This window comes from Camponotus vicinus, unplaced genomic scaffold (genome assembly GCF_025532165.1).
Source record: "Camponotus vicinus isolate PSW18456_S1 unplaced genomic scaffold, iyCamVici1.0 SCAF_6, whole genome shotgun sequence".
Classification (NCBI taxonomy): domain Eukaryota; kingdom Metazoa; phylum Arthropoda; class Insecta; order Hymenoptera; family Formicidae; genus Camponotus; species Camponotus vicinus.
Genome location: NW_028141978.1, coordinates 1,326,233 through 1,346,159, shown reverse-complemented (window position 1 = coordinate 1,346,159; position 19,927 = coordinate 1,326,233). Strand labels below are relative to the sequence as shown.

The window sequence follows — 19,927 nt, the reverse complement described above, 5'->3', positions numbered from 1 at the left end:
AAAAATATAGTATGTTCCACAAGCTAAACGTCCCATGGTGAGGGAATACACGAACACGATCACGTATTTCGCGCCCAGTCGAAATATAATCCGTCGTCAATGCCCGGCCTTGAAAGTTACATTGCGCCGTCATCGAAAAAAAAATTTGCTGTTTTGATAATTATAACGTCATACTCAGGCACGGTGCTTAATTATAAAGTCTGAGATATAACGACGTATCGTTAATATTTTAGATAAGAAATCGAATAAATATTTAACATTTTCACTTATTATTGTAACGCTTATCAAAATAATGACTATCGGAGATTATGTATCTGTATTTGCGCATTTATATTCGTTGCAAAAACACACACAGCTGTAAAATGGCTGTAAAAATGATTCCAATCTTTCTGTAAACGGCGATATTCAAACGAGATATCAAAAAGAATATATTTATTAATTTTACTGCCTTTTCATTGTTATCTTACGAAACAATTCGCTTCTTTATTATTAATTCGGGATGAAACTTTACGACTCTTTTTGCCGACTTAAACTCTAGTAATCAGACTTTGTTGTTGCATCGACTGAGAATGGCGATAATTCAAGACTACATTGTTATTTCCAAGGCTTTGAGAAATTATTCAATCTAGAAATTTTGTCGGTAGCGTGACGTGTCTTTATGCTCCGATAGTTTCGCTCGAGATATCGTACAGTGTAGAAACGTGCTCGATTGATACAGGCTTTCCCCTCTGCGTATCCGATATATATTCATACATCCTGCTCAAGAATGTATAAAATCGGTGAACGTAGCGACAAATATTCTGCGAGACATTTATGTCTTCTTTACGAGAGTTTTGCTGCGCCTTTACATGATAGAATATAAATTTCACACTTTGTTTACGAACGATCACCTTGACACTCTCGCTATCAACAGTACAAATGTAATTTTTTTTAACTGTACAAACAGCTGATTTGTTTTCATTTCCTTGATTCTTTCGAAAATTTATTTTATCTTAACGAAATACAATGAAATACAACGAAATAAAATACAATGTATGCTTGAGCGATTACAATCGCTGTACAATACTCCTTTGGAAAATATTCTTTCTTGAATTGTAAAATAAATAAATAGCGCGAAATATATCGTTTCATACAGAAAAGTTTTGTTCAAAAATCAAGCGTTAATAAGCTTAGCTAGCTTAGATAGCTTTATAGCTATATCAGCATTAGAGGGTACATAGAAGGTAAAGCACTATGATGCACTTATGCGTTGGAATTTTTTAGATTGCAAATGCCTTGACAATAAATTAGCCACGTGAGTAAGTGACCGTTGGATGTAAAAGGAATGTTTTGTTCATCACAGTTCAAATCGCACGCATGTCGAAGAAACAAGACAACTTCGATTATTAATACTATCAACAACGCACGAGAAACACACTTCTAGACATTTCGCGATTATATACGCCTCAGATAGCATTGCTTATATGTTATACTAGGTTGTCCAGGAAGTTATTAACGGTTTTTGTTGTTTAAGATTTAATGCTTTTTTCACATAAAGTTGTCTTTCCTTTATGCCTATGTTATATACATGTTACATTTTAAAACGCTTTACATTTTGTAATAATATAATAATATTTGTTTTAATGATAATATATATGTTTAATTGATATAATAATAATTGTTTTTAATATTGATTTGTGTTTTTGATATTGGTTTGTGTTTTAAGAAATCCCAATAACTTTCTGGACAATCAAACGAGATAATCTCAAATATTGTAAACTTTTCTCTAAACATTCTTCAAACATTCAGAATATTTAACAAATTTTTATAATAATATTTTAATTTTACTTAACAATTTTCTCTCTCGCAGATCTCGATACTTCAATATATCTATATATGGAAAATTCAGTCAATTTATATTGATACAATTACTTTAAATGAAGCATGCGCAAAAAAGAAATGCTAAAGTTTTTATAAAAACGTATGAAATTACACCTGAATACACAACTGTCGGTTCTGCATCTAACTGACAACACGACACGCATATGTGTTCTTGCTTTTACGCATTTAGAATTCGCTTTACATTTAACTATCGTCTCATTCATTCTTAATGCACTCGAAAAAGTTATCGAATATACATATTCGAAACAATTGATTCACCAAAACATTACGTAACAAATTGTATTTATTTATCTATAATTGAGATCAATCAAATCACTCTACGAAAGTTGCATAAATTTAATCAAGAAAGTTAAGTCAAGAAATGAGACTTCTCAATAGGTTATCAAAGCTATATCGGGAGACTTACGGATCAATGTAAATATTTTGTGTCAAGTGGAAGTCAGATTTCTTTTTATATTTTAAATTATCTAAAAATATTATCAAACTCGCAAAAAAGTTACAAAGATATATTTTATTCGAACCTTGGAATAAAACCTCAGAAAGATACGCAAGAATTATAAGAAAATTAACATTGTAACAAGAGGAGAGATAAATTCGGAATTAATTTATAGACGAAAATATCTTCGGAGACATGTGTCAGAGTTGAATCGTTCAGGTCGACAAGACCGGCTCTCCGAGTCGCATTTCGCGCACCACGCACGCGCAAACCCGGTGACATATATAAACTCGGGACGGCGAAAGCGCCGTAATCAGTATCGAATTGATCCTCTTCGGTGGAAGGTGATTATTTGACATCGTTTTTCTTTTGCGTTGTCGCGCGGCGACCTGTTTTCTACGAGCGTTTTTGAGAATCCAATCGCGAGAACTATGTCTGAGGCGTACTTCGACGAGTACGAGCACTTCAACTACGCTTACGACAAGCACATCTTCACCGCACACGGTGGAAAGCAGAGGAGCAAACGCGAAGCCGTCACACATACCAATCACTTCGACCCGAGCGGCCATTCCAGAAAGATCCTCACCAAGCTGATGAATACCGAGCATAACAAACGGCAGACCAGCAAGAACAAGGTCTAATCTGCGAAGGTGAGGCACTCGACGCTACCTTCTGCCTTTTAAGTCTCATCGCGTCGTTGGCCTCGTTCAGATACCTTCTCCTCGCATTTTCTCAATACAAGAATCAATTTTATTGCTTTGTTCCCGAGCAAGAATGACGCAATATTCTTGTATTATCTCAAAGAAAAAAAAATTAAATAATCCGAAACATATTCGTTTCTCCGATCAGTGTTGCTAAAACTGAATGAGAATTTATTTTTCATTTTTTTTACACATAAAACTCTATTATTCTTGACAATTTGATAGTATTCGGTTTATAAATTCAAGTATTCTCGAAGGAAAAATATAATAATGCAAATAATGGAGATAATCTCTTGATTATATTCAATTACATTTACTTCTTTTGTTTTGTGCGGAGTAGTTGCTTGTCGTAGTCATAGTTTGATTTTTTAACAGTTTATCAAAACTTTAAAAATTAAATTTCGCTTGACGTGAAACTTTGTGTCGCTTGTTTTTCCATTCCAGATTATCGTACGTGTCGATTCACAATATTGCGTCTTATTTTTCGTTATCGGTTATCCATTATCTCGCAGGCGATGACTCATATGACACACGCATACACTTGTGTATTTTTTTTTCCTTAGCTAGTATATTTACACCTTGCGTAATACGCGTTTCAAAATATTCTATTTTTGTTGGAAACATTTTGAAAACAATTAATCATTATCCTCATATTTTTCCGATATTGTTTACATATTGCCTCAATTTTATTTTTCATGTTTCAATCTTTGTGATTCCAGATTACGCACGTTCCTATCTTCGTTGTCAAGTTGGATCTCATCTCACAGGACTTACCTATCGTCTAAGATGACTGGAATAAGAAAGAAATATGCGTTATACCGTCGAAAAATTGCATTTAGCAGTAGATTCTTATATAATTCTCAAACGTAAGATCGGAGCACGGTAGTTTGTGCTTCATTTCATCTTCATTTATATGTCAGAAGCACGGATCCCCACGTTATTTATAAGAGTACAAAGTAACGTACATCGTACTTCGATTACTGCTTATTTCGTGTGAATCTGAAATTTGCATGACTTTTTTGTCATTTTTATATATACATACATATAACATAGTACGATGATATTATTGTGTGCATCCAGAAGTATAACGCTCACTGAACAGCTAAGTAACAGTGACTGATGAATTCAAAAATAAAAATCACATTCGATTGTTACTTAGCCGCTCAATGAGCGGTTATGCTTCTGAATGTACTCATTTGTATTGATTTTCGTGTGCTATTATATTAAATGATTTTATTAATATAAGCTATGATTATATAATTAAACTTGCTTTTTTTTTATTCCTATATCATTAGATTTAAATAATCGGTAAATCGTTAACTAGAGTTTTTTTTGGTGCGTGTTTTCGTGCGCGTCGCATACGAGCAATTATCGCTAATCGAAGATATATGTCTTTGTTATCATTCGTTTCTTATAACGAGTAACAATTGTATCGTGACGTGTTGCAGAAAACACTCACGCAAAGAGAACTTTGATAAGCTTCAATCAATTCGAGAATATACGATATTTAATGTTTAATCAGGACGCAATTCTCGCATATTGTGATTGATGATATACATCAATCAAAATCACTAGATATCTCAAGTTTTTGCGATGAGAAAATCATTTATTATCGTGTATTGATATAAACATCAGAATATAATTGTATTAAAAAAAAATTATAAAAATAAACATTTGTAGCTAATGAGAATGCATTTTTATTCATTGTTCAGAAGAAAGAATATTTCATACTGTATTTTCTTCTCTTATTATACATAAACGAATTCTTCTTTCTTTATTTTTCTTATTATCATTATATCAATCATTATTATATTACTATAATTAACCTGGATTCTTATCATCTCTATCATGTAATTAGTAAATAAAACAGATTTGCATGTTCAAAAGAAAATAAAATAACCAATTGCACCAATTGTTATTTACGATGTTTTTTTTTAATAATTAAAAATAAATTGTTTACTGGGAATGTGACATATAGTTGTTTGTATATAGAGACTAGTTTTTAAACAATTAATATAATTAGTAATAAAAATATTTGGATACCTGAGTATATATTGACAGCGTTAATAATAGATGTTCTTATTAAAGGAAAGGAGGGGTTCACTGGTAATCACATTATTTTATATTTATCGAAATCCACTTCCTGTCTTAAAATACCAGTCAGAATAAATTCTGTAGACTGTATAGTAACAGTCTTCGGTGCTTTCGCAAGAAATTTTCTCGCACTTGACAAATCTTCTTCGCGAGATATTATCATCGCTTTTTCAGGCCATTTACTTGGTGGACGTAATAGAGCTTTTCCTCCACAAGACATTATCATATCTGTAATATAATATGTCTCATGTAAATCTGCTACATCTGTTTTATATAATGGCTTAAAAATATAACAAATATATAAATATATATATAAAATATATAAATGTAAATATATAATGTATAATATATAATGTAAAAATATATATGTCTTAAATAATTGCCTTTTAATTCTTCTATAGGTGGTGGAGCAACATTTGGTGTCAATATAATGGTATATCCATCTAATAATTTTTTTTCCTTAGCCTTATCAAGACTTTTTCTCAATCTGAAACCAAACTTGGCTTCAGCGGCAGGGTCTTTTAATATGTAACTTTCCCAATCCAAAAATTGTTCTGCCGATTCACTATCTCTTAACCAATCTATCGTCACTATGGGTATACCCTTTGCCAATGCACATAAGAATTTATACGTCCTGCGAACTTTGTCAGTAACCAAAACATTGCACTTTGCCGGATCTTCCACTTTGTTTCCACCTGTAAAATAATTGTTGACAATTGTTAATATTATAAATTTTCTAGAATTTTTTAATTTATTACTTACCTAATGTTTTAACGATTTTGCTGTAGTCCTCCGTTATACCTGTAAACAAAATTCTGTGTCCCGCAACGGATGATGTGGAATTCAAAACAGATGCACTCCTACGCATCCTAGTGGAAGGCGTTGATAGGAGAGAAGTTACTTCTATACTTGTATTCATCATTGAAGAGACACTGTTATTGGCCATTCTACGCATATTTCGAGTCATTTCTACCTTTTCCTTCCTCCTCGCACCTGCTGTTTTTGATCTTGAAGATCTAGAACTTGACAAAGTGTCACTTTCTATACTATTTTGGCTACTTTCACTGGTTATATTTTCTGATGAGGAATCAAAGACCGAATTTGCAGAATTTTGGTTGATATGAGTAGGCTTCTTAAATGTTTCCTTCTTTTCCAGAGTTTGTGTCTTTGCTGTAGAACTTTTGGTAAATCTTTTGCGACTTTCAACTTTTGATATGGAATTATCAGATTGTGTATTATTAGAATCATCTACAGATGACGTATTACTCTCAGTTAAAGCTGAATCTGTCTCAGTATCTGCAATGAGTTGTTTCTTGTTTCTGATTCTTGATTTCCTTTGAAATATTTTTGCAGTATTAGTTTCTCTAATTGACAAATTCTTGTCCTGCACATTATTTAAACTTTTTCTCATAATCATTTCCACTTCTTGTGATTCGTCTTCTATAGGACTTATTGTAGGACTTCTTATGGGACTAAGTACAATCTTTAGATTCTTGTGTTGTGATAGATTTAATTTAGTCTGTTCCTCTTGCGCTTGGACTTGTTGGCTGTTATTACTACTTTTCTTCGCAGTTCTTCGCAGTTTAATATTGGATCTCCCAGAATCCACACTTTTATTAGTTTCTAAATTTAAGGCTTTTGAACTTTCTGCAGTTTCAGGTACTGTTTTATTATCTTGGAAAGACTTTGTATTTCCAATCACCGGGGAATTTTCGCGTGAGCTAGTTTTAGTAAAATAATCAAGAATATTTGGAGATTGCCTGTCAATAGCTGTTTTCACCATGTTTCTTCGAGCCCGTGTAAGAATCGGACGTTCCTCGATGATTTGATGTGCTTTACGTTTTCTCAAATTCGTCTGTTCAGTATCTTTCTCAATCGTGCTAAAAGTTCTCTTTCTCCTAGTGACAATAGATCTCGTTTCTGGTTTCGTAGATTTATCGTAAGTCATATTTTCCATGCGAGCTTCTTTGCACGATACATCCAAACTCTCATCATTTTGTTTACTGGATTGTCGCGTCACTCGTGAGCTTGTCTGTAAAGAACTTTTCAATTCATCGTCAGTATCTTGCTTCAGATCCTTCGACAGATTAGGCGATAAACGCGATAAACTTTTCTTTTTGTTGGATTTATTTTGTTTATCATGTTGTTTCAGGCAATCGAGCTCATTATTTAATCTCTCTGCCATATTACTTATTCTGTCTGCCATTTGTCTGAATCGTTTATAATTTGCTTCACTGTCAGAATCCTCAGAGGTGTCGACAAGTTGTGTTGTCACTTTATTAGTCTCAGGAACATCGCAACTGGGCACATCATTATCAAATAGCGAAACTGATGGTTTATCGTGTACTTCGTTCAGGCTTTCGTCCTTTTTAGAATCTTCAACGTCTTGCTTGTACAGTAATTTATTCTGTACAATCTTTCTATTTCCACCTTTTACAATGTCTTGTTTAGATCTTGCGCTACATTCAGTCAACGTTGATGTTGCAGAAGGACTCGCTGGATTTGAAAGCGTCCCCGATATTCTAGCAGGTGGTAAACGTGCTAGAATGTCATCGTCGCTCTCATACATGTCCGATGTTTGTGTACGTCCTACATCTTCCGATGGACAAGGTGCACAAACATCGGACCCACTCCCCGAGTCCTTTTCTACATCATCGACTTTGACTTTGTTCGGATTATTCCTTAAAACTCGTTTGTTCGTTTTCGACGCAGATGCATGTTTTCTTTTCATCGAACGTCGAAGATTTTTCTCGTTGTTCCCGTTCGAGATAGTTTCGATTACGTTATCGTCGTTTAGAGCATCTGTCATCGAATCGGATTTATTTCTTGATTTTGAAATCTTTTTTCTTCTTTTATTAGATTCTGTAGATGTATTATCTTTAATCTTTTCATTATTTCTTTTAGATATTAATGAAGTATTAGAATCTTGATGAGAAGGAATTACACTCTGGAGCACGGTATCTACAAGCTCTTGTGTTTCTTTCAGAATATTTCTTTTGCGTTTTGTAGTAAGAGTAGAAAAATAAATATTTGAATTTTGCGAATCGATATCCACATTATTTACATTATTCGTTTCGGTATCTGCTAGCTCACGCTGAGATTGATCACAAGCCGCACGAGTTTTCTTTTCTAATTGCGTTTGCGATATGCTATCTCTAAGTGAACTTTCATTTACAGTGTTAGCAGATAAGTTGTTGTCATACTGTGATGATTCCAGAATATCTTCAAGGGCCTGAGTCGACATGTGTGTTGGCTCATGAATGCTGTTATTTACATTATCAAACATTTCATGAAGTTTTTGTTCCACGCTATCAATCTCTCGAAAAGATTCTCCAGATTTTTTGCAGCCAGCATGTTTCTTTCGTCCATTTTCGATTGCGTTATTACTACCATTAATATCTGTCAAAGATTTGTTTATCAGATTGTCTTGATTATGAGTGTTTTTATTATTATTAATAATCTGTGTCGGCGCCATATCATCAACAACAGCGTTAATTTTCGATAACTGATTGACTGACGAATTCAATGTATTCTTAACTGTAGGACTATTGGATTGTTGTGTTAGTGCATCGAATAAATCTTCAGATTCAACACTCGTGCCTGGATCATTTCTATTACTTATATTGTCGTTGGAAGATTTATCCGAAATTTCTAAAGATTTGCACTGCTTTTGAACGAATTTTTCGGGATGTTCCTCTGTGTCCTTTTCCAGATCACCATCGACGCTTTCTTTTGATCCATGTTTTTTCTTACATATTATATCTTTTTCATTGATTTCGTTCGGTCTCTCTTCAAACTCGTGAACGCGTTGCGTGAGAGCATCAAAAATATTGTCTTCATCATGGTTCGATACATTTTCGACATTATTATCTCTTTCCGATGATGTTTTCGCATATGATTTTGGCGTAGATGTGTTAGGCACTATTGCTTCCCGTTTATCAATGCCCTCGACAAAGTATTCCAATAAATCTGATGATTCGAGCAAATGATCGCTACGCTGTGTCAAGGAAAGGCAATCTTCATCTACTCCTGGTGACGATAAATTCAAAGATCCAGGACTACCAGACCTGGAATTGGGTGATTGTGTAACGTTATCATAATTGATTTTGGTCTTAACAGTTTCTATCATGTTATCTTTATCTTTTTCATTATCATCATTAGTTCTATTTACAGTTTTTGATGTGTTATCTTTATCAGTATCTTTAGTAGTTCGATCATTATTGATATCATTTACAATGTCATCTATTTCAAGTTGTCTTTCTACATGAAGTATTTTTCTGGTCGCATTTAGTTCAAGTTGAGTTTCTATATTGGATATGTCTTCTGCAATATTTTTATCATTGAATTTTTGCGTTTCTAAATCGCTAATATCGCATTCGATTTGATCTAAGTTTTTCTTTTGATTCTTATTTTTATCTATTTTGGACTTTTTCGTATCTCTGTTAGTATCATCAATATAATTTTGCGTTTCCACGTTATGATTATCTGTTACAAACCTGTTCAGTGTTACATTCCAAATATCTTTGTTCTTTTGAGTCTTCGATTCATTCATATAGCTCTCATAACGTTGAGTTTCCATATCGTGAATATCTATCGCAGAAGTACTAGTTACTTCATCTTGGACATTTAGCTCGGTTTGCTTGTTAGTTTTAGTATTTGCTTGAAAATGTGTCGACGTATCCATAGGAATTATTTGCGTCTCTATATCATGAATAGATTTTGATGTCACCATTTCATGTTCTTCTAATTTTTGCGTTTCTATATCAAATATATTACTAGGTTCTCGGTTTTCGCTAATGTCAATATTGGAGGCATGCAATTCAGTAACAGTTTGTAAATCATCGCTTTCACTAGAAGATGCATGAGAAGTATTCTTTTTATCAGTGCTTGACTGACGTTGTTGTGGAACTTGTGGCCGTAGAAAAACGCTGTTCTGTTTGTCTTTCTGTGTTCCAAGGATAATGGATCCATCACTGGATGAATTATTCTACAAAAATAAACAAATGCATTAATGTACGAATATCATATCAGATGTTAATCAAAATATTTACGAGAGATGAATCCGGAGTGCTCGGAATTATTGTATTTGTAACTCTTTTTCGCGATGGCGCAGGTGTTTCTGGTATCACCATCGGACGATATGCGCGATAAGTCGCATGCACTCTACCAAATTTAATGATACTTCCATCCCTGACTTCATATAAACGATTGGGTAGCAATATTTTCTGTTAAAAAAAGAATACAATTGATTAGGAGCAATTAAATTGCCAAACTCTTAGTTTTATCAATTGTTAATCGCGATTTGAAAATTTTTATAATTTATTTTCCAGTTTTAATTGAAAGAAAAGCACATATGCCACTTGATGGGATAATTTATATAATAAAAATATATTTTTAAAAAAATACATCATAACATAATAAAATTAAAAAATTTAATTTATTCAATTTAATGCATACATGCAATACAAAAGCAAGAAAACAAATGCATTAATGATACTGTGTCTATCCTACATTAATTCCGAAATATCTCTTTTATTTTCACAATCATATATATAGTGATAAAAACTACACATAATAAAATTTCCACTTAATTGTTTTTATCATTTTCTTGTTGTGTTTGCATGTAATATCTATTTATTATTAAAAAAAGACTATTTCTTTGGAAAATAGGTGATCTATACATTTCAGGTATATCATTCATTGCAAAAGTAAATAGCATTTTTATAATTACTGCCTTAATAAAGCATGAATGAATATAATTGAACAAATCTTCTTGTTTTCATTTTGTGATACACTCATGAATCAACAAGGTCAAATATTTATTTAGATATGCAAACATGTTTCAATTTATTAAGCATAATTCAATTGATTATCTTTGCACATGTAAACAGGATTAAATAATAACAAACTCTGTTCAAATATAGCGTAAAAAGCGAAATGATATGAGGTATAATAATATAAATTGAATGTAAATAATAAAAATGTATAGTGTTTATTACATCACCCAGCTTCGTCTTGTTGGAGGAATTGAGATCGCAAATCCAAATACTTGATTCTTGATTTCTCATAGCTTCGATCTCTGCATGTATTTTTGACACTGACTGAAAAAAATTCAACATTAGGTTTACTTAAAATTTATTTTACCTTGTTTGGTTAAAATAAAATAAAATATACACAAAAATGTTAATTCTATCTCATACGTTTCAAATTTACTTTATTAATTTTTCATTTATAAATTCACTACTTATTTCTACATGTTTTATTCAAAATGAAAAAAGTTTAGAAGAAAATATATCTCATGATGAGAATATTCTTTCAGAAAGTAGATTGTTAAATATTTATCAATTGTCTGTTTTTTTCAAAAATAAGTATTAATTATTATAACTAAAACATACACATTAAGAGCACGCTGTCTTAACATTAATTTCTTCATAATGACTTTGTAATTGCACTTATCTAATTCCTGTATATTAAATATGTATGAGTGTGTATGTATGAGAAATGAGAACAGTTAATAATATACTAAATAATATAAATAATTAGCAACTAATACCAGAGAAATGTCCATTCACAATAGTTTCTGCAAAAAATAATATGCTACAGAAGATAATAAGGCTATCAATTGCTCCATCTTTTTAGACTTAGCCAATAGAAAACGAGGCTGCTCCAAGATTCAAGACGCCCTATTATTATAATTATTATTATCTCATATAGAGAAAAACAAATTTTAAGCAACATCCTGAGTACTGAACATTACGCTAAATCTATCTTAACATTTGGAAATTTGCTTATAAAAAGGAAAATTATATTTCAGAGAAAAGTTTTATAAATATTATTTCCTATTTGTAATTTAGGGATCTGCCGTGGCAATGACATATGTAGCGTTAGATACTTCCTAGGTAGATCCAACAAAAATGCACTAGAATAGCAATATGCAGAAATTATTAATTGATTTTTATGTATCTGTTGCCACAAATGGATAAGCACGAAAGATTCACATATTGTACACATATCAATACTCATTCTTGAACTTTTTTCTAAATTGCAAATATAGCTGATGTAGAACAATCAAAATTCTTCTTTATCTGCATATTGTTAATCCTAAACCTGGATAATATTGCTAATTTGATAGGAAAAATTTTGGATTCAATTATTAAGTTTAGAGAGTGTCGAGCACATTAAAAAATAGGAAAGAAGAGCTTTGAATAATTTTGCAGGAAAATTCAATCTTTTCATCTATATTTTATGTAATAAATTTTTAATAAGATATAATGCTATTTAACTTCGAATATCAGTTTGAAATTTTTTGCAAAATAAATAACTTTTTACTTGAAGAACAATATTCAATTAATTCATATCGTGAAAGATGTAACTTTAAAACTTACCATTTCATTTATAACTATATCGCAGGTATCACTCCTACCAATTTTTGTGATCCCTCCTTTAATCTGATATTCATTAGAATTGATATTTAATGTTCCAACCTGAAATAATTGTTTAACAAAATATTATATTAATGTTTTATTAAAACCAATTATTGTAAATAATTTATCATTTTAGAGAATATCAAATATTAATCATTCAACGTACTGATAAAGAGTAAAAAACTCAACAATTGAAATTTACAATTAATAATCTACTCCAAACGAATTTATTAAAATCCAATGATTTAATGAAATTATTGCAACTTCTTATATCTAATTACGCTATAATTTAAGAATTAGTTCATGTTGCAATGAACAATTAACATAATTTTTTTTGTTCTTTTTCCTCCTTTTTTTATTATATCATTAAAGTGTAATTAGAAAAAATCTATTAAATATATAATGTATGTTTACCTGTACCGATTCGTCTTCCTCAGTACATGGAATTTTCTGAGTAGGCAAAAGCTCGTCATCCTCATAGATTTGTGTGGCCGCAAACTCCATCGTTATCAGAAATTGTTTATATCAATAATAAACATATATTCAGCATCGATAAGAAGAATCTATCGTCAAAATTCGAAAGGTGAACGTGACATAACCTCTAACGCGGACTGACTTTAAAATTCGCGAATTGTTAGGTAAACATGGTCATAAGCGCAGAAAAGTATAAACATAAACATATAAATGCTTTATAAGTAATAAACGCAAAATAATTAATATTAACACAAAAGACAGCATACTTCATACTGACATTTTCTAAACAATCGACTGATCGTACAGTCGAGTGTGATTCTTCCCACGCCATATACCCTATGAATGTGTTTGTAAATCCTATCCAATGAGAAGAGATGCTAAATGCCAAATTGCGTAGTAGCGCGTAGAGAAAATATATAATGCGTATGCTTATGGACCAAATCATCTTTAAACATATGTTTATGCGTTATGCAAATTTGTTCGAATATAGCCTAAGGCATGCGTCGCTATACGTGCGATATAATTTTATTAATAAATTTTAATGATAATTCTATTAAATAAATTTTAATGATAATATTATTAATAAATTTTAATAATCCATCATTGATTTCAAACGAGTAGTTAGCAATGTTTCCTGTTAAAAAAGGATGCTTAAATAAATCAATAAAATCATAAAAATTTTTAGTTTTAATAAATTTTTAATCGCAATTTGAAAATTGTTCCTGCCTCTTCGTTTATAATAAGATTTAAAATTTGTCTTTCAGTTTTAGTTCAAAGAAAAATATATATACCATTTGATAATTTATATAATAAAGATATGTAATTTTTTTAAGTACAAAAAGTTGACATAAAAAGATAAAAATATATTTTCTTAGTAATAAAAATACACAAAATTTTGTACATTGACTTTCGATCTCAAGAATCGTAATGACATAATATTTGTGTCAATATTATGTCTTAATTAATTAAAACGACTTTAAATTTTTAAGAAATTTTGATTTATTCATAATTAATTATTATTATTATTTAATGCAATAAATAAATGTCATATAGAGTAAACATTTCACATTGGAAGTACTTTTATTATATCAAAATTAATATATAAAAAATAAAAAGCAAAAAATTTATACTCAACAAGATGATAATTTAAAATAATAGGTAAATGCTTATTAAATTATATATATTTGAAAAACATTTACATATTATTTTTAAATTATCATCTATATATATAGATATATTGTTGATACAAATATTATATTCTTACGATTCTTGAAATTAACAGTCAAATTTATTGTTTAAAAAGGCTATTTTTTTTCAAGTGGCTGATTTATACATTTCAAATATATGATTTTTACTGCAAAAATAAATTATATTATTATAATTATATTATTTCTAAAAGCCTTAAAAAACTGACTGAACGAATGTAATTGTAAAAGCGATTTGTTAAGCATAATTCTATTAATTGGTCATCTTTGCAGACGTAAATATAATTATGTAAACATGTTCTCAGATTTTATGCAATTATAACATAAGAAGCAAAATGATACGAGGAGATAAGTGTAAATAATAAACATATCTATTTATTACGTTATTAAATTTCATCTCGTTGAAAGAATTCTGATTAAATCACAGATTCCAAATTCTTGATTTTTGATCTCTTATAACTTTAATCTTTGCATGTATTTTTGACATGGTTTAAAAAAAAATTAAAATTCAATATTAAATTTCATTAAGGTTTATTTTATCTTGTCTGGAAAAAATAAAAAAATGCACATATAAAATGTTGAAAGATTATATATATCACGTTTTAAATTTATTTTAAATTTTCTTTTAAAAATTCAATATTTATCTCTCCGTGTTTTATTTATCAAAACAATAAAGTTTAAAACTATATCTCATAACGGAAACATTCTTTCAGAAAATAGGTAGTCAAATTTTTATCTTTAATCCAATTCGTCTTTTTTCGAAAACATTAAAACGAAGATATTAATTATTATATCTGAAACGTATACGACATTTAGAGCAAGTGATAAAGCAAGTCAAATACAACTATACGCTATCTACCTTGATATTAACTTCAGGCTTTATAATGGCGCTATCTAATTTCTTTTAAAAAAAAATGTTATGAATGTATCTGTATGGAAGATAAGCACAGTTGACACAATATACTGAATAATATAAATAACCCAGCGCCGGAGAAGTGCCAGTTCGCAATGATTTCTGCAAGAGACAGCACGCTACTAAATACCATGCTCATAAGACTACTGATCGTCCTGCTTTGTTTAAACTTAGCCATACTAGCAAATTCAGACGAGACTGCACCAAGAATCAAAACTCCCTCAGGAACACTGAAAGGCTATTATAAAATATCACAAAATGGCAGAAAATACGAGGCATACGAAGGGATTCCTTATGCATTGCCGCCTGTTGGAAAATTAAGATTCAAGGTATATGCATGTAATCTCAGATTAATTCTTGATTTAAATATTTTAGCAGCTGTATTTCTCGAAATGACATTCCTTATAAAGTGGAACAGAATTCAATCGTGAAATAATAGATACTAATAATTTTACATTTGATCAAAGATGTTGAATATTCCGTCAATTACGTCTTTCCATTTAGAAACAATTTTTATAAAATTTTTCTCATATTAAATATTCATAAAAATATCCTAATTAAAAGTATTTTTTTTTCTTGATTTTTTTTCTCGCAGCCTCCTCGACAAATACCGGCATGGATCGGCGAACTGTCGGCTATGAAATTCGGTTCTCCGTGCATTCAATACGCTCAATTTCCTTACAATCCTACGGAAAAAGTTGAGGGTGCCGAAGATTGTTTGTATTTAAATATTTATGTGCCAGTACGAAAGAAGACGGAAAACAAGACTTCTATGCCAGTGTTGTTTTGGATCCATGGTGGCGGTTTCCAATTTGGTAGCGGTATGCTTTATAAAGCCACATATTTGATGGATAGCGATGTCATACTCGTCACAATTAACTATCGATTGGGACCGATGGGTATGTAACATTATCACATAATATATGAAATTATCTCAGCATTTCATTTAAAAAAAATTATACAATATTTCCAATATTATCCAAAATTTATTTGTCCGAATATTATAATGTAGATGAAAGAAATTTGTTGTTCGACAGAAAATTCGTTATCTCGTTTCTTTTCACGATTGGAAATTTTTGTTTTAAATCATGAAAAATGTTAGGTTTCCTCAGTACGGAAGATGAGGTAGTTCCTGGCAATATGGGTCTAAAGGATCAAAATATGGCACTTCGTTGGGTATCCGAGAATATCGAGTGGTTCGGTGGCGATCCGAACAGAATAACCTTGATTGGTCTGAGTGCTGGTGGTGCAAGTGTGCATTATCATTACTTATCGCAAATGAGCGTGGGACTCTTCCGAGGTATTTTACAGGATGTCATGCAGCAAAACCGAGATAACAGTAATTAAACTATTTTTAACTGCTACATTTATTGTATTTTGCATTTTAATGCATAGGAGGAATATCGTTCAGCGGAACAGCGTTCGATTGTTGGACACAAACTGAAAATGCTTTAGAGAAAACTAAAAAACTGAGTGCTTTAATGGGATGTTCTACAACTACCTCTAGAGACATGATACGTTGCTTGAGGTATCGACCGGCTCAAGCAATAGTACAGGCTACAAGCGAATTTATGGTGAGACTCGTTTCGGGAAATTTTATAAAAGAAAACGCGATTTTCTCTCAACGCAAAAAGTAGAAAGTTCGAATATCCGTGTTACAATTTTAGCCATTCTTCTTCAATCCCTTCACTCCCTTTGGGCCAGTGCCTGAAAAAGTCGGCGATGATACTCCTTTCATCGATAAGACACCAGTTGAAATCGTGAACAACGGTGACGTGCAGGATATACCTTGGATTACGGGAGTAACGAGTGAAGAAGGCCTTTATCCCGTAGCCGGTAAAACTAACATTCGGGATAATTAGAAAAATGTTTTTTTTAAATATCTATAGACTCTTATCGATATTAATTTATTATTGTAGAATTCATCGCTGGCAATGAAAATCTGAAACAATTAAACGACAACTGGGATCTTCTTGGCCCGCATTTTCTAGACTTTAATTATACCATCCCAAAAGAGAAGCAGGTCGAGATTGCTCGCCTCATCAAGAAGCATTATTTCGATACGAAACCAATAGACCAGACAACTACAAAACAACTGATACAAATGGCGAGTGACCGCTTCTTCGTGGTCGATAGTGAGAAGGCTGCGCGAATGCAAGCCAAAGTAAATCAGAATCCAGTCTGGTATTATTATTTCACATACAGAGGAAAGCAAAGTTTAAGTGATTCTATGAGCGGTACAACTAAAGATTATGGTAAATCTATCATGCAAATTGTTTTGGAAATTTGCATATAAAAAGGATGATTACATTTCAAAGAGAAGAGTTTTATAAATATTACTTCTTGTTTGTTATTTAGGTGTCTGCCATGGCGATGATATATTATATGTACTAGATACTGCCTGGGTGAATCCAGTAACAACACAACAGGATCGCGATATGCAGAAACTCTTAATCGACTTTTGTGTATCTTTTGCTACAAATGGGTAAGCGCGAAAGATTCGCATATCGTACACATATCAATTCTCATACTTGAATCTTTTTTCAGAATTGTAAACATGGCTGGTGTAGAATGGCCGAAATTAGATCCTTCAAAGAAGGAACTTCATTATCTGCATATTGCTAGTCCTACTAAGATTAACATGGACAGCAATGCTAATTTGGGGGAGAAAGAATTCTGGAATTCAATCAAGTTCAAAGAAAATGTGTTGACCACGTCAAAAAATAGGAAAGAAGAGCTTTGAATGATTTTGCAAGGAAACTCGATCCTCTCATCTATATTTTACGTAATTAATTTTTGTTGCAAATTAATATAATGTTACTGAACTTCCTATATAAATCCGAAATTTTTTTACAACAGATGCTTATTCACTTTAAGAACGACATTCAACTATGTACAAATATAAATACAAATCATGAAAGATATAACTTTAGAACTTATCATGTCTACCAATTTTTTATGGTCTTTCTTCTAATCTAATATTCATGGAATCGATCAAGATATTCCAACTTAAAATAGTTGTTTAACAAAATATGTTTCATCAAAACAAATTATTATAAATAATGTATCATTAAAATCATGTCAAATATTAATAATTGAATGTACAGAGAATGAACAAGAGAACTCAACATACAATTAAGTTTCACAATTAATAATATACTAAAATTACAAATTTATTATAATACATACAGACTGTCATGTAATGAAATTATTGTGATTTCTTATTATATTTAATTATGTCATAATTTAAAAATTAATTAATGCTTAATCAACATAATTTCTTTGCATTCTTTTCATATTAATATAACATAAAATATAGCTAGAAAAATGCATTTAAATATATAATATATCATATATAATATATGCTTATCCCTCTTTATCAGCTTTTTTCCTCTAATAGTATATGGAAATTTATGAGTAGAAAATTCATTCTCATAGATTTGTGATCGCGAACTCCATCGTTATCAGAAATTATTTATTTCAATAATAAAATTTACTCAGCATAAGAAAAAAAGAGTCTATCGTCAAAACTCGAAACATTTACGTGACATAATGTCTAATGCGAACTGATTTTAAAATTCGCAAAATTATGAGGTAAACATGCTCATAAGCGCGGAAAAGTATAAACATAAACATAAATGCTTTATAAATAATAAACACAAAATAATTCATATTAACACAAGGACAGCACATTTTATACTGACATTTTCTAAACAATCGAATGATCGATTACCGTCGAGTGTGATTCTTCCCGCCATAAAATGCCATACACTCAATGGATGTATTCAAAAATGCTATCCTTGAGCAGAGATGCCAGATTCCAGATGGAGTAGCATGTAGAGGAAATACACTGGCATTGAAGGGAATACGCGCACATTAAGGATATAGAGGTAAATTTGCATATGTTTATGGATCAATTCGTTCTTATGAATATGTTTATGTGTTATGCAAATTTGTCTGAACCATTGAGTCTGAACATATTCTGAGATATGTTGCTACTGTGATATGTGTGTTAATTCTATCGAATTTAATGATACTTCATTGATTTCATATAAACGAATAGTTAGCAATGTTTCCTGTTAAAAAAAATGCAGCTGATTAAATAAATTAATAAAATAGTCAAAATTCTTAATTTTAATCGATTTTTAATCGCGATTTGAACATTGTTCTTGCTTCTCTTTTCATAATACGATGTATAAAAAATTTGCTATTCAGTTTTAGTTTAAGAGAAAGTATATATACCATTTAATAATTTATATAATAGAAAGATATATAATTTTTTTGAATACAAAAAGATAAAAATATATTCTCTTAATAAAATACATAAAATTTTATGCAATTTGATTTTCAATCAAGAATCATGACAATATTTGTGTCAATATTATCTTAATTAATTAAACCGATTTTAAATTATTAAGAAATTTTTTATTTATTCATAATTGAGCTATTGCGCAAATGTCACATAGAGCAAACATATACACGTTGCATTGGAAATAATTTTATTATATCAAAACATGCTAGGAAATATGCAGCAAAAAATAAAAAGGAAAAAATTAATACTTAATAAGATGATAATTCAAAACTAATATAAAAATATTTATTAAGTTATATATACTATATAAACAGTTTATCTCATGGAGAGATATATTATAAATATATACTATACACATAATAAGGATGGAAAAATTTATAAATGATAGAATGCATATTGTGTGGGCACAAACGCAGTGCAAAAGCAAGAAAATGATATTGCGTCTATCATGCAAGCTATCATTATCTTCGAAGCATCTCTTATATTA

The 19,927-nt window shown here is 30.7% G+C and overlaps 3 protein-coding genes across 5 annotated transcripts; 2 read left to right on the top strand and 1 right to left on the bottom strand.

Moving 5' to 3' along the window:
• Positions 1–2,620: 2,620 nt before the first annotated feature.
• LOC145973460 (nuclear protein 1) lies at positions 2,621–4,702 on the top strand. Its single transcript, XM_083102867.1, has 2 exons — positions 2,621–2,967; positions 3,738–4,702. The coding sequence occupies exon 1, from the start codon at positions 2,749–2,751 to the stop codon at positions 2,956–2,958; it is 210 nt and encodes a 69-aa protein (XP_082958993.1). The 5' UTR covers positions 2,621–2,748; the 3' UTR covers positions 2,959–2,967; positions 3,738–4,702.
• Positions 2,679–13,388, bottom strand: Mu2 (mutator 2). 2 transcript variants are annotated; one of them, XM_083102850.1, is made up of 8 exons: positions 13,288–13,388; positions 12,951–13,099; positions 12,498–12,596; positions 11,112–11,213; positions 10,164–10,337; positions 5,875–10,099; positions 5,496–5,807; positions 2,679–5,340 (listed from the first exon to the last, which is right to left on the bottom strand). In XM_083102850.1, exons 2-8 carry the CDS (start codon positions 13,038–13,040, stop codon positions 5,129–5,131), a joined length of 5,214 nt encoding a protein of 1,737 aa, XP_082958976.1. In that variant the 5' UTR covers positions 13,041–13,099; positions 13,288–13,388; the 3' UTR covers positions 2,679–5,128. The 2 variants fall into 2 exon arrangements, with proteins under 2 accessions (XP_082958976.1, XP_082958977.1); XM_083102851.1 differs by having other exon boundaries at positions 13,277–13,301.
• A 1,816-nt stretch (positions 13,389–15,204) lies between these two features.
• LOC145973548 (venom carboxylesterase-6-like) lies at positions 15,205–18,067 on the top strand. 2 transcript variants are annotated; one of them, XM_083103031.1, is made up of 9 exons: positions 15,205–15,457; positions 15,724–16,027; positions 16,231–16,428; positions 16,524–16,702; positions 16,796–16,964; positions 17,048–17,383; positions 17,487–17,613; positions 17,676–17,913; positions 17,988–18,067. In XM_083103031.1, the coding sequence occupies exons 1-8, from the start codon at positions 15,224–15,226 to the stop codon at positions 17,869–17,871; spliced, it is 1,743 nt and encodes a 580-aa protein (XP_082959157.1). In that variant the 5' UTR covers positions 15,205–15,223; the 3' UTR covers positions 17,872–17,913; positions 17,988–18,067. The 2 variants fall into 2 exon arrangements, with proteins under 2 accessions (XP_082959157.1, XP_082959158.1); XM_083103032.1 differs by having other exon boundaries at positions 15,206–15,457; positions 17,676–18,067.
• Positions 18,068–19,927: the final 1,860 nt, after the last annotated feature.

Coding starts and splice junctions, on each gene's coding strand:
- Mu2 (XM_083102850.1), bottom strand. CDS start 13,040: ATGGAGTTTGCGGCCACACAAATCTATGAGGATGACGAGCTTTTGCCT. Junction 10,338..11,111: donor ACAAGACGAAGCTGGGTGAT/GTAATAAACACT, acceptor TTTTTTTAACAG/AAAATATTGCTACCCAATCG. Junction 5,808..5,874: donor CAAAATCGTTAAAACATTAG/GTAAGTAATAAA, acceptor ATTATTTTACAG/GTGGAAACAAAGTGGAAGAT.
- LOC145973460 (XM_083102867.1), top strand. CDS start 2,749: ATGTCTGAGGCGTACTTCGACGAGTACGAGCACTTCAACTACGCTTAC.
- LOC145973548 (XM_083103031.1), top strand. CDS start 15,224: ATGATTTCTGCAAGAGACAGCACGCTACTAAATACCATGCTCATAAGA. Junction 16,028..16,230: donor CTATCGATTGGGACCGATGG/GTATGTAACATT, acceptor GAAAAATGTTAG/GTTTCCTCAGTACGGAAGAT. Junction 16,703..16,795: donor AGGCTACAAGCGAATTTATG/GTGAGACTCGTT, acceptor TTACAATTTTAG/CCATTCTTCTTCAATCCCTT.